Genomic DNA, 13,428 nt, shown 5'->3' with positions numbered 1-13,428 from the left:
AATGGTATTTTGATGAATGCATAGTAGAGTTACTGAAAGAAGTTATTTCAAAACACCCCCGTATCCTTAGTAAACTGGTCGACTGTTATCTAAATGCACCGGCTTACTCACTATCGGTCTTCTTTTTGTTGTGTTGCCTTCAATCACAATTATCGTCATAACTGGGTCGATCTAGGATCTCGAAATATGGCAGACATTCCAACAAAAGATCCAGTGTTGAACGGACACCACTCGGTAAGTGTAATTTTTCCTCGCTCTTGTGAAAATTGTATCTTTCTGGACATTTTTGTTTACATAATGATGAAGCGGAATTTCTAAGAAGATTTTCATGCACACGTGGCGGTTTCGATACTTTCGTTGTCGATCACTTGACGCCATCTTGTAATTTTTTCGCATTTTGTTCTGAGATGGTCGAGAATGTGTCAAAAAGTCCGGCTGGATTGAAAATATTGCTCCCCCCATGATATGAACCGTTACGGTCTAAACTGGAACAGTCCTACCTGACCGAAAATTCTACTCTACTCTACTCTACTCTACACATGCATCCTAATCGCCAAGCAGATGTAAGGAGCCGGCTTAGTCTCACTGTTTTACGCGTGTTTTGCAACATTTATTACTCTTTCTAAAAGTGCACCCTTTTTGCTGTTACAAGGTCGACTTCTTCAGGTTCTAGGTACGGTATTCCAAAACATTCCAAACAACTGAGACTGAGCCGGACCCTTTACATCTGCTTGGAGAATAAGTTGTGCAATGTAACATCAAGGAGGTTTTATATAAAACCTCCTTGGTAACATGTAACGTTACTAGTAAGGGTAAAGAATAGAGTAGAGTAGAGTAGAGTTAGTCTTCGGTTAGGTAGGAGCAAGGACATTATATAATTATGGCCTTGGTAAAGCAGTCATTCTCAACTGAGGTGAAGCATTAGATCTTTTTAAATTTATCTAGTTGTCGTGCCACATAATATTTGGCTTTGCTATGACTTGCTTTTTTTTGCCAAACACACCGGGTCTCCCCAATTCTTTTTGATAAGTGTGTTGGCTTCTTTTACGTACAGAGTTTTGACTTTTGGGGCTTATGCCTAAAGCTCCCTAATATATGGGGCCATTGGCTTTACGCCCCCTCTGAAAGGTCGATACAAGTCTTCTCCAGACGTGTCCAGGCCTGCTGTTTGTAAACGTAGAAAATAAAGCCGGAGACCCATTATTATAACATTATTATGGAAAAATACATTGTATAAAGATTTGGGGACAGTGTTACAGGTTTATACCAAATTCAGGAGAGCCCCATACCAACTACGCTAAATTCAGGAAGGGCTTGCTACTTTTATAACATTTAACTAAACTGACTGTTACACTGTTTATGCCATAAACCTTAAACCTTGCAAAATAGAAAAGCAAATACTTATTGTGACTCTTTTTATTTCTCATCTTTTGTATCAGGAAGTCCACCGTTATACCTACACCCCTGAAGACCTGGTTGTCCAGTCCTCTCCATGGGAGAAGTTCAGTCGTAGTAAGGTAATATATAATAAGGTAATGAGCTCATTTCACCATCTATTGGTGATGCGGTATAAGGTACAAAAAGGAATAAGGGATAAGGTATGATTGAAATACTACTATTTTATTGCCATTATTACCAATTTTATGAATAGGACAGTTTCACTCAAATATACCTCTCCAAATGTTCTTGATTTCTAATGGGTCAAATCACTGTTTGCATGTAATATTAACAATAACTGGTCTCATATTATTGTTCACTTCTGATCTAACATATATTCAGTTTGACACAGTAATGGTCTCACACTGTTGTTCTTGTCATGTGACACATACAGTTTGATGAGGAGTTGTGTAGCAGGTGGGATGAAGCCATGGAGGCTGGGATGTTCCGTTATAGACTGGACTCTTTACAGACCAAGATTCTGCCTGGACGTTTGAGATTCGTTGCACAGGTAAACAGAATCATACAATGTAGGTAGAAGATTTGGAGAATTCTCATCATGTCATCCTCTTGGCCGTACAGTAAGTGCTTAGAAAGTAAAAGGATTTTAATCCTCCTACTTTCCAAGTAAAAAGAATGTTACTGGAGTTTGCAGCAAAATGGTCTTTTTATCATATTTTTGTCCATTACAAACCATTCACCATTCTTGGATGCCTTTTTATAGACCATTCCCTCCAACACTGCTGGATTTTGAAACATATACTTTAACTAAATGTATTTATATGGCAACCTTTTTTGTTTGGTCAGTTGAATGTGAAGAGGGCCCAGGAAAGAAGAGCTCCCCAGAACATCATAGGAATGAACCATCCCTTTGACCCAAAGAAGTTCAACTTCACCAAAATCAAACCTGGAGAGGTATGTCCATCTCTTATTTGTAACATAATGTACTCTAGATCTCTTAGTATATATATACAGTCATATATATTTCTACATCAACAATTTCTCTACACTTATCTGACAGAAAACATTGCCATGCTAAGTATTATACCACACTCCACAACAGAGAGGAAACTATTGACATAGGCAATTTTGCTGCTATAGAAATGATGTTAAAGCTGACACAAACATAGCAGTTTTTGGCGAAGCTTCAGGAGTGAGCTTGATGTTAAATTTTTTCGTGAGTTTCTCTCTCACTCCATTCATCTTCCCTTACCAAGTCATCAAAGTGAATCATCATGTAAACAGATGGATAAAGCCTCTTCAAAGCATATCACACTGCAACATGAAAATCCCCCAAACTTTGCCTGTATCAAGTTTTGTACTCTCATGTCTTCCCATTCTTCTTTCCTAGATTGTGTTTGAACTTAGTCCACAACGAGACTCACCTCATCAGAAGAATGGAACAGTTGTACAGAACGGAACAACATCAGAGGAACCATCTGCAAGCAAAAGGGTAGGTAAATTCATTCTTAGAATCCTGGGTCTGTTGCAACATGGACAATATATTATTATAAAGAAAATATCTTTAAAATAAATGCATGAAGTAGAGTCAATTCCATGTCACCGAGAGGGTTTTCAGATGATATTGCTAATAAGTTTGAACAATTTTAGAGAAAAGACTATTTCAGTCAAAATAATTCCAGACTGTTCAAACAATTAGAAATGAAAGTTTGAACATGTTTGAACTCATGTATATATTTTGGAAATATTATGAAAGTATTTGCACAAATATCTCTTTACTTAGAACAATTTTCAAACATCTGTGTGATTGTTTCACTGTTGGAACATGTTCCAACATTTTGCATCATTCTCAAAATGGTAGATTTGGGTTATTGCCCCCATAAAAGTAGGTGCTAATCACGCTCTATTGTCTGCCTCTGTATATTTTTAGATTTCACGTCTGGACACTGCCAACTCTTTTGTCTTGAGGTGTCTATGCATGGCACCTAGGCCTAATCCCCTATACTTTGAAGGGATGTGTGAATTGGCCTGTTCCCAGCCCACTGACCCAGTTATACCATGTTTGTAGAATGTTGGAACATGTTCAAACAAATCATCAATCTATGTTGCAACAGTTTAGAAACTAATACAAATAACATGTTCAATGTTGGAAATTTGTCTTACATGTTGGAACACAGCAGAAAATATTTAGAACATCAAATAAATGTTGGAAATTGTTATTAACAGTTACTTATCTCACATAGATTGTTACAAAGGTTTTGTAAATGTTAGAACAAAAGGCAACAAACACCCTCTCGGTAATGTGGAATTGACTCTAAGTTGACTTTTAGTCCCTTTCAGCAGTAAATGATTAACATAGACGAACTTTCAGGAGAAATTAAGATTGGATTTTGTTGAAAATACAGTCACAATCATGTAGTTCATTGACAATTATATTTAGGATTCTGCTTGATGGGAGTGGGTTTTTGTCTAAATGAGATAAAAGAACTTAAGATTCTAGTGATGACACCAGATATTATCTTATCTTCTAGGTGAAGAAGTCTGCCCACATGGTTATAATAAATGTGAGCCCCCTGGCGTACGGGCATATACTGCTGGTGCCTTCTCTACAGGACTGCTTGCCTCAGGTGGGAGGATTTCTGTTTGTAGCCAATCACAGATCTGCCATGTTAATTACATTAGTCAGAGTCTTGTATGTAACTGCTGTTTATGTGTCTTGATTCTTTTGTGTGCAAGTATGCAAAGCATCTAATCAGATTATTTTCTTCTGGTTGAATTACAAAGCATTAAGTATTAATAGTTGACAATTGTTGTGATCTAATTCTATCTAAATTTTGCTATTTGTGTGACATAACCACATTAGGTATTGACAGAAGAGGCACTTCTAATGGCAATAGAGATGACACTTCTCAGCAAACACCAGTAAGTTTTATTTTTATGTTGAGTTACCGTACTTAATGTATTTCTTATAGAGAAGATAACATTTTTGTTGTGTCTATCATTGACTATTGCAACAAAACTACATGCACATGTATCTAGCTGCAAGTTCCATTATATTGTTTTATTTTTACAATGTTCCTATGATATCCCAGGTTCTGTAATTCTTTTGAGATACTTCATTCATCTAGATTTTCTATATGCCTACTCATATTGACCATCCACCAAACAGTCTTTTTCATAGATTTTCATGATATTTTTTCGCATAGAACTAGAGCGGCCATAGGAAACTTGCCTATGATTAATTCTATTATTTCCCCTTTGTCTCCAAACTTCTGTGTCAAACCCATTTTTCTACAGGGGTTTCAGAATGGGGTTCAACAGTTTGTGTGCCTATGCATCTGTCAATCATCTGCATTTCCATGGTTACTACCTGGAATATGAGCTGGGAACAGAGAGTTGTGTGAGTAACTTTGACATGTTCCTTTCTCAGTCACTCTATCAACGTTTTTACGTCTCTCCTGACATTTCTATTTCAGATTTCATTTGAATATATCTTTCAACTCTTGATATCATTCTCAGAGTACAAGACTATGAATGTACAGATGAAATCGTCTTGCTCAAAAGTAGCGGTGTGTAGGAAATACACAGGAATGGGTGAAGCACTATGATTGTGAAGTAGAATGAGTATGCCTAGCCTTCTATCATCTGCTTTGAATATCTTTCAAATGCCTTCAGTATAAATAAAAGCCTGGAGTCCAGCCTTGTTAGCTTTTGCCTGCTCCCAATGTCACTATAGCCATTAATAAGTAATGCTGGGAGCGGGCCAAAGCTAACATGGCTGCACTCCAGGCTATGTAAATATTGGACTCAAAACCACTGACATTTAAGTGTAAATTTGTATTTTTTTCATCTTTGTGGTAACAAGAATGTTCAGAATGCATTTGTACCTACCTCATCAACTTTAGATATCTTTCTGTAACATCATCATGTTTTACCCCAAATGTACAGTTGACAGCCCCATTCCACTCTGGTGTCCATGTCCTCAACAGTGACTACCCAGCGCCAGGGTTTGCATTCCAACTGCAGGGAGAAGATGTTATGGGATTGGCAAGGTGTCTTTTTATGATGTCTTTGTATAAAGTTTACTACACTGTAGCAGCAACTGTTAACTGGTGTTTGTTTGTCTGTTCTTGTGCTTATGCCAGAGGATACTGATACGGTGTGATACCCTTTGTACACAATATTGTTGCTTGTAGTTGTAGAGTAAGCATATACAATAGATAGATGGGGTCTATTTCTTTCTGGTTAGTACAGATCTGAATAGATTTACATTATAGATTGTGTTGTTATCATAATTTTTTTGTAGTAAAATATGTAAATATTTTAAACTTTTGGAAATGTATGGGAGCCTTGCAACCAATACATCATAACCAACTGGTTTTGACATTGAATTCAAGTTTATTTGATTAGTAAAATGCTCTTTAACATTTGTGAAATTTTTCCTGCCCTCAGACAAGTGTACAAGGTTGCTAACTACCTCCAGAAGCATGAGATAGCCCACAATGTGTTCATGACCAGGGGAACACAGTTTGGGGAGGACTCCAACAGTCTCCACAGAACCCTGAGGGTCTACCTATGGCCCAGGAAACCTGTAACAGGTCAGGGTCTGATACATGTTATATCACGTCTGGTATGCTTACATGGATGATATGTCATAAACTATTGTAAGGAGACATTGTGGAGATGTTAGTGCTCATTTTGTGCCTTTTCATTGATACGTCATACATGTTTTTAAATATTTAATGGATAGCATGCAATAGCTGCCGCAGCAATAGCCTCATGGGTAGAGTGCTCGCTTTGCATGCACTTGGTCAACGAGAATACTTATCTTCATTACTGCATGTAGGTCCCAAGGATGACTTTGTCTTCAATCCTGCACTGTGTGAACTGGCAGGACATCTGCCTATTAAAGGTATGTAAAGCTGCATTTGTTTCTATTGTAGATTAGTACAAGAAATAATTGTTTTTGATGCAAAAGATAAAGTTAGAAGTTTCTTGGTGCTTTTGTAGTATTAGTAAAAAAAATCTAGCAGTATTTCTGATGTCACCTCCATGTGAAAGTTGTTTTTAGAAAATCAACTTTGCAATTTCATGATACTTGCATGAAATTGCAAGTTGTTGCAGTTTCATGATACTTGTTATTGCCTCAGTATGACCTTCAGCTGCTGACACACTAAGCTGTTTCTATGTAAAATCTTGCAATTCAATTGCAAATGTCTTTATCTTTTTCGTCACTAAGATCTTTAACATTTGTTCATGCAGTTGAAGATGGATTCACGATGCTCACAGAGGAAGAAGCTGTCAAAACGATCAAGACACAGTCCTTACAAAGAGAGGAGTTTGAAGCCTTGAAGACAGAAATAGCGACAGTGCTGGGATAACAAGAATTGATCATCACATTGAATAATGTAGAATAGATGTCATGGCATATGGACTTGAGTATATCTTGTAGAAATGGTGTTCTGTTGATTTTATTACCTCACTGTTAGTGATAGCTGGATCCATACAAGAAAACAAGGGACTCAAGTTGGTATGATTTAAATGTTGTAAATTTGGGTCCAATACATGTACAAGTCATGTTACTTGTGCTAGTCTCATATTTCAGAAAATAGGCTTAAATGTCAAAAAATGAGTGTGTACAGAGTGAGAATTTTCTTTTTCCTGTTTGTTAGCATAGATATGTGTTGTGCTGCTATACTGAAATCACTATTGTTGGTTTGTATTGCCTTTATTGATTTATTCAACGGATGTGCATGCAAGAAAATAGGTGAAATTCATCTACCATGTTTATTGATTGATAATCGGTGCATGTTAACAAGGCAGCAATCCTTAACATCGCAATTATGATGCTGAAGATTATACTGTAATGCCTATTGTTGGTCTGTATTTCATTTATTAATTCATTGATAAATGGGTACATTGAAAGTCCAGCAAAATGTTTTGTACAAGTAATTTTACTTGTACTTGTCTCATATTTCAGAAAATATGCTTTTTATGTCAAAAGTCGCAGCAATGTGTAAAAAGTGAAAATTTTCTTATGTTGGATGTTAGCATAAATATTGTGAGTTATGTTATACTGAAATGACTATTGTTGGTTTGTATTACATTTTATTAATTATTCAATGGGTATGCATGCAGGAAAATAGGTGAAATTCATCTATCTTGTTATTGATAATTGGCGCATGTAACAAGGCTACAGAATATCACAATTATGATATGCTTTTAATATGCTTGATTGGGAAAACAAGCAAATTTTTTAAAAGAAAATAGCTGTTAGGAGGCAGGCATTGAAAGTCCAGCAGAATGCTGGAAACTCATTAATTATTAGGTATGAACCCTCAAAGAGTTAAGTCAATTTGCCTGTGATGAAAATCTGATGTCTTGTGATGGTCACATGTTGTAGTTGGCCTAACCTGATACTTAAAGGTTAAATGCCAAAACGAAGGTGTTGTGTATGAATCCATTCTTAAACAATCCAGAGATGGCAGACTTCATCCCCATCGCGTAGGTCAGAAACAAACACATTGAAAGACAAGCCAAAAACATTGCTGCACTCATTTCTAACATTATCATATTATTGATGTTTTTCAGATAAACCTTATCTTCAGATGACATTGTACAAAGTTTTCAGACAGATTCTTTTCAATAACACTTGTATTCAATCTGACATCATTGGAGTAATTAATGCTAATGAACCAGGTCATAACTGATGTGTGTCCATAACTAATAGTGAAACATCTCATGGCTTTTAAGTAAAACTTGCTTGTGTGATGTTTCTTCTACAAAATCAGTTGCTAAAGTAACCCTTTCAGTCAATATTCTCATCTTTAGATACCATCACATTTATTCTATTTGTACATAAAATGATAAAGACACAGAGTATCAAGTTACAGCTGATGGTTCTGATTCATGTTTTAATCTAAAAGAAAATATACTTGTGAGACAATGTGACATTGTGTGTTGATTACATACTGTATTTATCTAGAGCTTGTACTGGGTTACTACTATTATATCTAATGACTCTGTCCACTGCATATAGTACCTAACTGTATGTAACATTTCAGTTTAAGAGGTATGATACACATTCATATGACAGAATGAAATTGTCCTAATTGCAAGTGGCACTATCTACACAGATGACTGAATAAAAACAGGCCTGTCACAGATCAGTAGAAAATGCTTCTATACACATGACATGTAGCCAGAAGACAAGACTGAACTGTACACATTCACATTCTTGATTGACACACTGTTGATATAACTTGGAAAAGTAACACTGGGGTATGTAAAGAATCCTTTCACTTGAGGAGCTTATTCATTATCTAGAATTAGTCTTTATCGAAGTCTTAGACTGATAACAAAATGTAAGAAAACATCCGGAGCATTATCAAAATTCAAGAAACATGTAAAGCTTTATCTACATGTATGATGTAATATCAGTTTTTGCTAGCTAACCAGCGTACCATAATGAATTTGGAAAACAATACTTCCGTTTTCATGGAGGTACGAGAAAACAAGTCATAAACATGACTCCTCAATGTGTATTGAGCAAAACTCAGCTCAGGAAAAAGAACTAAACAACTGTACAGTGAAAATGACCTGAAAATATATTTCCACTGTTTCATCAAAACCCAAACCATTTCCCAGCATTGACTGCACCACTTTTTATAATGTGGGCAAGACCCCATTATAAGGGCATAAACCCAACCAGTACATGCAAAATAAGTTAATGTTAGCTGATGGAAGACTGCTCAAGTGGTTCCTCCCTCCAGTTGAAAGGTCTCTCACTACAGTTTGGTGGATGACACAGACACCTTCTGGAACTGCGGTATGGTGTCCAGGATAAACAGTCTGGAAAACAACCAAACGTTGTAGCTTGATCTTTGACACAGGGATGTCGGGGCTGCCACCGTGACTACAATGCCACCCAATGCCACCACAGTAGCAAACGCAAAGATAAAATATCATCCCAGCATTACATTTCATATTTCATGCAGTAAGACAAGACCAGTAACCCTACCTCGCCCTGTGTGCCATCTCCTCGCCAGTCCAGCGTGGACTGTAGGGGTAGCTCTTCTGGACTGAGACGAAGGGTTCTCCGTTAGTCTTGGACAGGTGGTAGCAGGACTGGAAGGTGAAGACTGGCATATCCTGGGGAAACCTGGAGGGAAGCTCAACTGGGAGGGCAAAATGGCACATTTTTCAGCGACAAAAAAATGCATGGAGTCAAAGAACTACAATACAATGTAGCAGCTTGATATACATAATACATAATGTGAGAACAGTATTCAAAGTTTTTTTTATGTGCTGACCATTCACAATTTACTAACAGTACACAATGAGAAAAGTACTTACTGTGAAGTACAAAGAAGAATTCGTTCCATTCCAGCACCAGGGACAGCTTGGTGAAGGACTCAGCATCATACTCTAGTACTGACCTGTAAGGATATCAACTTCTCAGTTTGACAACAATCTTACTTTCTATTCTTGATAAATTAATACTGATTAGTAAACTACAGGTCCTTAATCTACATATCAGTGGCCCACTGAAAGTTTTTTGTACTAAGTAAGGTTTAAGAGAAATCATACGAAAACAAAACAAGCCTTTCTACAGCAATAGAAAAGTGATATAATACTGTATTGTTTTACCCTCCAAATCTGCTGATGAATGCTGCTACATACTCTCTCCTTCTCTGGTATCCCTCAACAATGTAGTCAATCTGAAACAGCAATAAATAAATCCTTTTGGAAATTGTAGTTGTCACAAATTTACAACACTTCATTCTTTTATAACAAACACTGCAATGAAAAACGTCCAAAGACAGTACTGTACCTGTTTCTGTAGGAAATCCTGAACCTGTGGAACATAGTCCATCAGACAACCTCCTGTAGGAAACCTGGGAATTCTCAAGGCTGTGTTGTCTCCCAGTGCACTGGTAAAACAAAACATGAAATCAGATCATTCAATTCCATGAAATAGTTACATTTTTTCATTGTGAATGTCTCTCTTTTCCAGCCAGCCTGCGGGACCAACTTTAAACCCTGTCCAAGCCAACCTTGTCAGACTGTGGGACCAACTTTGGACCCGGGTTAAGCCAACCTTCCTATCCTGCCAGTCTCCGGTTACACCATCTTTGGCCTCACATCCTGTCACTCTACAATATTCAAATAACCACAGACACACACCAACACAAACAAACAAACACACAGACGGAAAACAATATTTCCATTTTCATAGAGGTAAGAGCAAACAATGAACTCGTAAACATGGCTATTGAATGTGAGTTGAGTACAACTTACAGCTCAGGAAAAAGATAACAACAACAGGAATGCCTGCACACAAATACTGAACAGAATAAAATCTTACTGTTCGACTTTTGGTGATAGAAAGAGCTGAGGTGTGACTCTCAAACCTTCCGTGTTGTGAAACTTAGCGAGTAACACCGCAAGGTCTTCTCCAGGGTCATCCTGGGTCAAACAGGAAACAAAAACAACACTGGAATCAACATTTCCATTTGCTTAATACATGTACATTGTATGCTACAACAGACTTAGACCTCAGTCATACAAGGATTTACGAAGTGGGATTAACCCTAGCACAGGATTGATCTGGATTCGATCTGCCAAACCACCTTCTAAGGGCAGATTGGGACTTAAACTTCCCTCTGAGCCAGATTTGAACTGTTTATACCAGGAGTCCCAAATTACTTCTAAGATCAATCCCATGCCTGGGTGAATCTCGATTCCTAAATCCTGGTAAGAACAGGGTCTTAAAAATGTATCTGATCACAATAGGACCCAAATTACTCTGACTATTCTATGCGAAAGAGTATACATCTGATAATACATGTACAACAGTTGATACTACAAAAACAGTACATGTGTCAATGACTTACCTTGACCAAATACTGCGGAATAGGTGAGAGGTCAATCGGTAGTCTGATGAGGAAGTTGACTGGAGAGTCAAGAGTCTAGAAAAATAACATATTTTAATTATTGCAATTATTGAAAGAAGAATGCAACTGTACTTTTTCCCACTGTTGACAAGATCAATGCAATTCAAGTGGCTCAAATCAGTTTAAGTAACTGAAGGATATTTTTTAAAGAGAGCTGCCTCACCCCAGGTAGCCTGTTCCCCATGTGCACCTCCACATCATCACAAGCCTCCAGCCCCTGTAGACTGGAGTACTCAAACTGCAGTCTGCTGTAACCTGCAAGGTGGTCTTGTGGTTAGTGTTGTTGACATCTAAAAGTTCTGGGTTTGAATTGCAGTGTTGTGCCCTTGGAAAAGGCACTTTACACCTATTACCTTACTCACGTGTAAATGAGTACATAGCTTTGGTTAGGGATGTCCCTTAGCTGGCATGGAAGCCAGAGGTCCCTTTGTTTGAGGAGAGTTACATCTCGACCACGTTTAAGATCCCACCATACTTATCAACTACAAGAGTAGGGGTACTTCCCGGTGTGAGTGGATCGAACCCTACAGTCATGGCTTATACTTACTGTACAAAACTGGTGTGTCATGCCTAACGACAGTCTACTCCAACTGATTATGCCAAACAAACAAACCTTCTATCAGCTGTTTCTGGTAGCACCGGTACTCCCTCATCAGGTCTTCTATAACCAACACCAGTGACTCTGGGTTCTTAGGGTCCCAATCAGTCAAGTTCTGCAAGGAAATGTAAACATCTTCTCTGTAAGATGCATGTATTTTGTCATGTATGCTACAAAAATACATTGAGATTATTACCGTGAAATCACAACACTGCAAAAAGGTCTTTAGTAATTCTACTGTACAACAGAATTGTTTCAACCATGAACTTCAAACACCACAAAAAGCTTCTTTTACATCCTATTGCAAAATAAAACTGAGAAAGTAAATGCATTTTAAAGTGTTTCAATGAATGCTGAAGTTCTGACCTCCAGTTTTTCTATGTCGGGATCGAAGTTGCCATTTTCACCCAAGAAGATGAAGTCTGGAGGGTTGGACGGCTGGCAGCTGTCAAATATAACCTCCCCTGGAGAAAAAGAAACACATGACAATTCAAAGGGAATCATAATAGTGTAAAACACAGTTTTTGGAAGTAGCTGACCAAAAGTGATATTGGTGTAGTACTAGTAGTCCAAATTGTGTCAGATAAAGAAAAAAGTAGTACAACAATTTTGTATAATAAAGGTGAAAAAGTTATTATCCCTAGTTTCAGACGAAACAAACAACACTCCTAGTGTGTGCTACAAAAACATCCTTACACTTGAGCGAGTCCCCAGCAAACGGGATGTAGATCTTGAACCTGTCTCCACATGGCTCCTTAGTCTGAGTCAGAGTTGGTCTTCTGAAAATAAGAAATATCAAATCAAATTTCAGTGTGACTTTTACTTTAGTTACTTTCATTTTTTGACACTTTTAACTATACAAAATTGAAATTTTATACTTTGGACCCGACTGTTTTCTGAAATGGCAAAGCCCACTGTCAGTTAGCTTATCTTAGCAGTTTGCAATATGTCTCAAACCAACAACAAAGTTTAACGATATCAATTTCAAAACTGGAAGGAAGTGAATTGTTGCGTCGATTTTGTTTATTTTTTTCGGATTTTCGCCACCACCGCTGCAGCTGGGCGTGACCCTGACACTTTGTCCTCAACGCTATGCCCCTCGCGGGGTTTTGTTGAGTAATGTATAGATGTAGATGTAGATGAATAATCATAAAAGCAGAGCTCACCCTGACTTGATATCGCTGATTCGCAGATTCCCCATACAGACCCCCACATTCCCCTTCCTCAAGACCATCTCGACGTACGGTCTGATCAGGGGGTGGAGCTGCTTCAGGACGGAATGCTCGGACGACATTCTGTAGCCTTTTCTACACTTTTTACTAACGACAACCTAAATATTTTGTCTGACAGCCGCCATTTTGATCTGTAGATGAATCTAATGTTGCGTAGAGGGGTTCTACTTTAGTTTTCATATTTACCATAACGAAACAATATAAACAACAATAATACACTAATCAACAAACAATTACACAGCAT

General features: G+C 37.6%; 2 protein-coding genes across 3 annotated transcripts; one reads left to right on the top strand and one right to left on the bottom strand.

Moving 5' to 3' along the window:
- Positions 1-68: 68 nt before the first annotated feature.
- On the top strand, positions 69-8,349 carry LOC136432734 (GDP-D-glucose phosphorylase 1-like). 2 transcript variants are annotated; one of them, XM_066424206.1, is made up of 12 exons: positions 69-234; positions 1,440-1,517; positions 1,832-1,948; positions 2,245-2,352; positions 2,789-2,890; positions 3,930-4,025; positions 4,262-4,320; positions 4,696-4,798; positions 5,347-5,450; positions 5,851-5,996; positions 6,245-6,310; positions 6,661-8,349. In XM_066424206.1, exons 1-12 carry the CDS (start codon positions 94-96, stop codon positions 6,777-6,779), a joined length of 1,239 nt encoding a protein of 412 aa, XP_066280303.1. In that variant the 5' UTR covers positions 69-93; the 3' UTR covers positions 6,780-8,349. The 2 variants fall into 2 exon arrangements, with proteins under 2 accessions (XP_066280303.1, XP_066280302.1); XM_066424205.1 differs by having other exon boundaries at positions 1,440-1,532.
- On the bottom strand, positions 8,281-13,334 carry LOC136432735 (BRISC and BRCA1-A complex member 2). Its single transcript, XM_066424207.1, has 12 exons — positions 13,119-13,334; positions 12,649-12,731; positions 12,319-12,416; positions 11,968-12,067; positions 11,518-11,609; positions 11,295-11,369; positions 10,766-10,866; positions 10,232-10,331; positions 10,048-10,118; positions 9,754-9,836; positions 9,419-9,575; positions 8,281-9,249 (listed from the first exon to the last, which is right to left on the bottom strand). The coding sequence occupies exons 1-12, from the start codon at positions 13,244-13,246 to the stop codon at positions 9,186-9,188; spliced, it is 1,152 nt and encodes a 383-aa protein (XP_066280304.1). The 5' UTR covers positions 13,247-13,334; the 3' UTR covers positions 8,281-9,185.
- Between the last annotated feature and the right edge of the window lie 94 nt (positions 13,335-13,428).

This window comes from Branchiostoma lanceolatum, chromosome 4, assembly GCF_035083965.1.
Source record: "Branchiostoma lanceolatum isolate klBraLanc5 chromosome 4, klBraLanc5.hap2, whole genome shotgun sequence".
NCBI classification, from domain to species: domain Eukaryota; kingdom Metazoa; phylum Chordata; class Leptocardii; order Amphioxiformes; family Branchiostomatidae; genus Branchiostoma; species Branchiostoma lanceolatum.
Note: the sequence above shows the minus strand (reverse complement) of the source record. Positions and strands in the feature narration are given on the sequence as shown.

Bases quoted from the DNA above. Each gene is read 5' to 3' on its own strand.
- LOC136432734 (XM_066424205.1), top strand. From the start codon at position 94: ATGCACCGGCTTACTCACTATCGGTCTTCTTTTTGTTGTGTTGCCTTC. The intron at 235-1,439 runs GTAAGTGTAATT...CTTTTGTATCAG, and splicing joins TGTTGAACGGACACCACTCG to GAAGTCCACCGTTATACCTA. The intron at 2,353-2,788 runs GTATGTCCATCT...CTTCTTTCCTAG, and splicing joins CCAAAATCAAACCTGGAGAG to ATTGTGTTTGAACTTAGTCC.
- LOC136432735 (XM_066424207.1), bottom strand. From the start codon at position 13,246: ATGTCGTCCGAGCATTCCGTCCTGAAGCAGCTCCACCCCCTGATCAGA. The intron at 12,068-12,318 runs GTCAGAACTTCA...ATTTCCTTGCAG, and splicing joins CCGACATAGAAAAACTGGAG to AACTTGACTGATTGGGACCC. The intron at 11,370-11,517 runs GTGAGGCAGCTC...TTATTTTTCTAG, and splicing joins TGGGGAACAGGCTACCTGGG to ACTCTTGACTCTCCAGTCAA.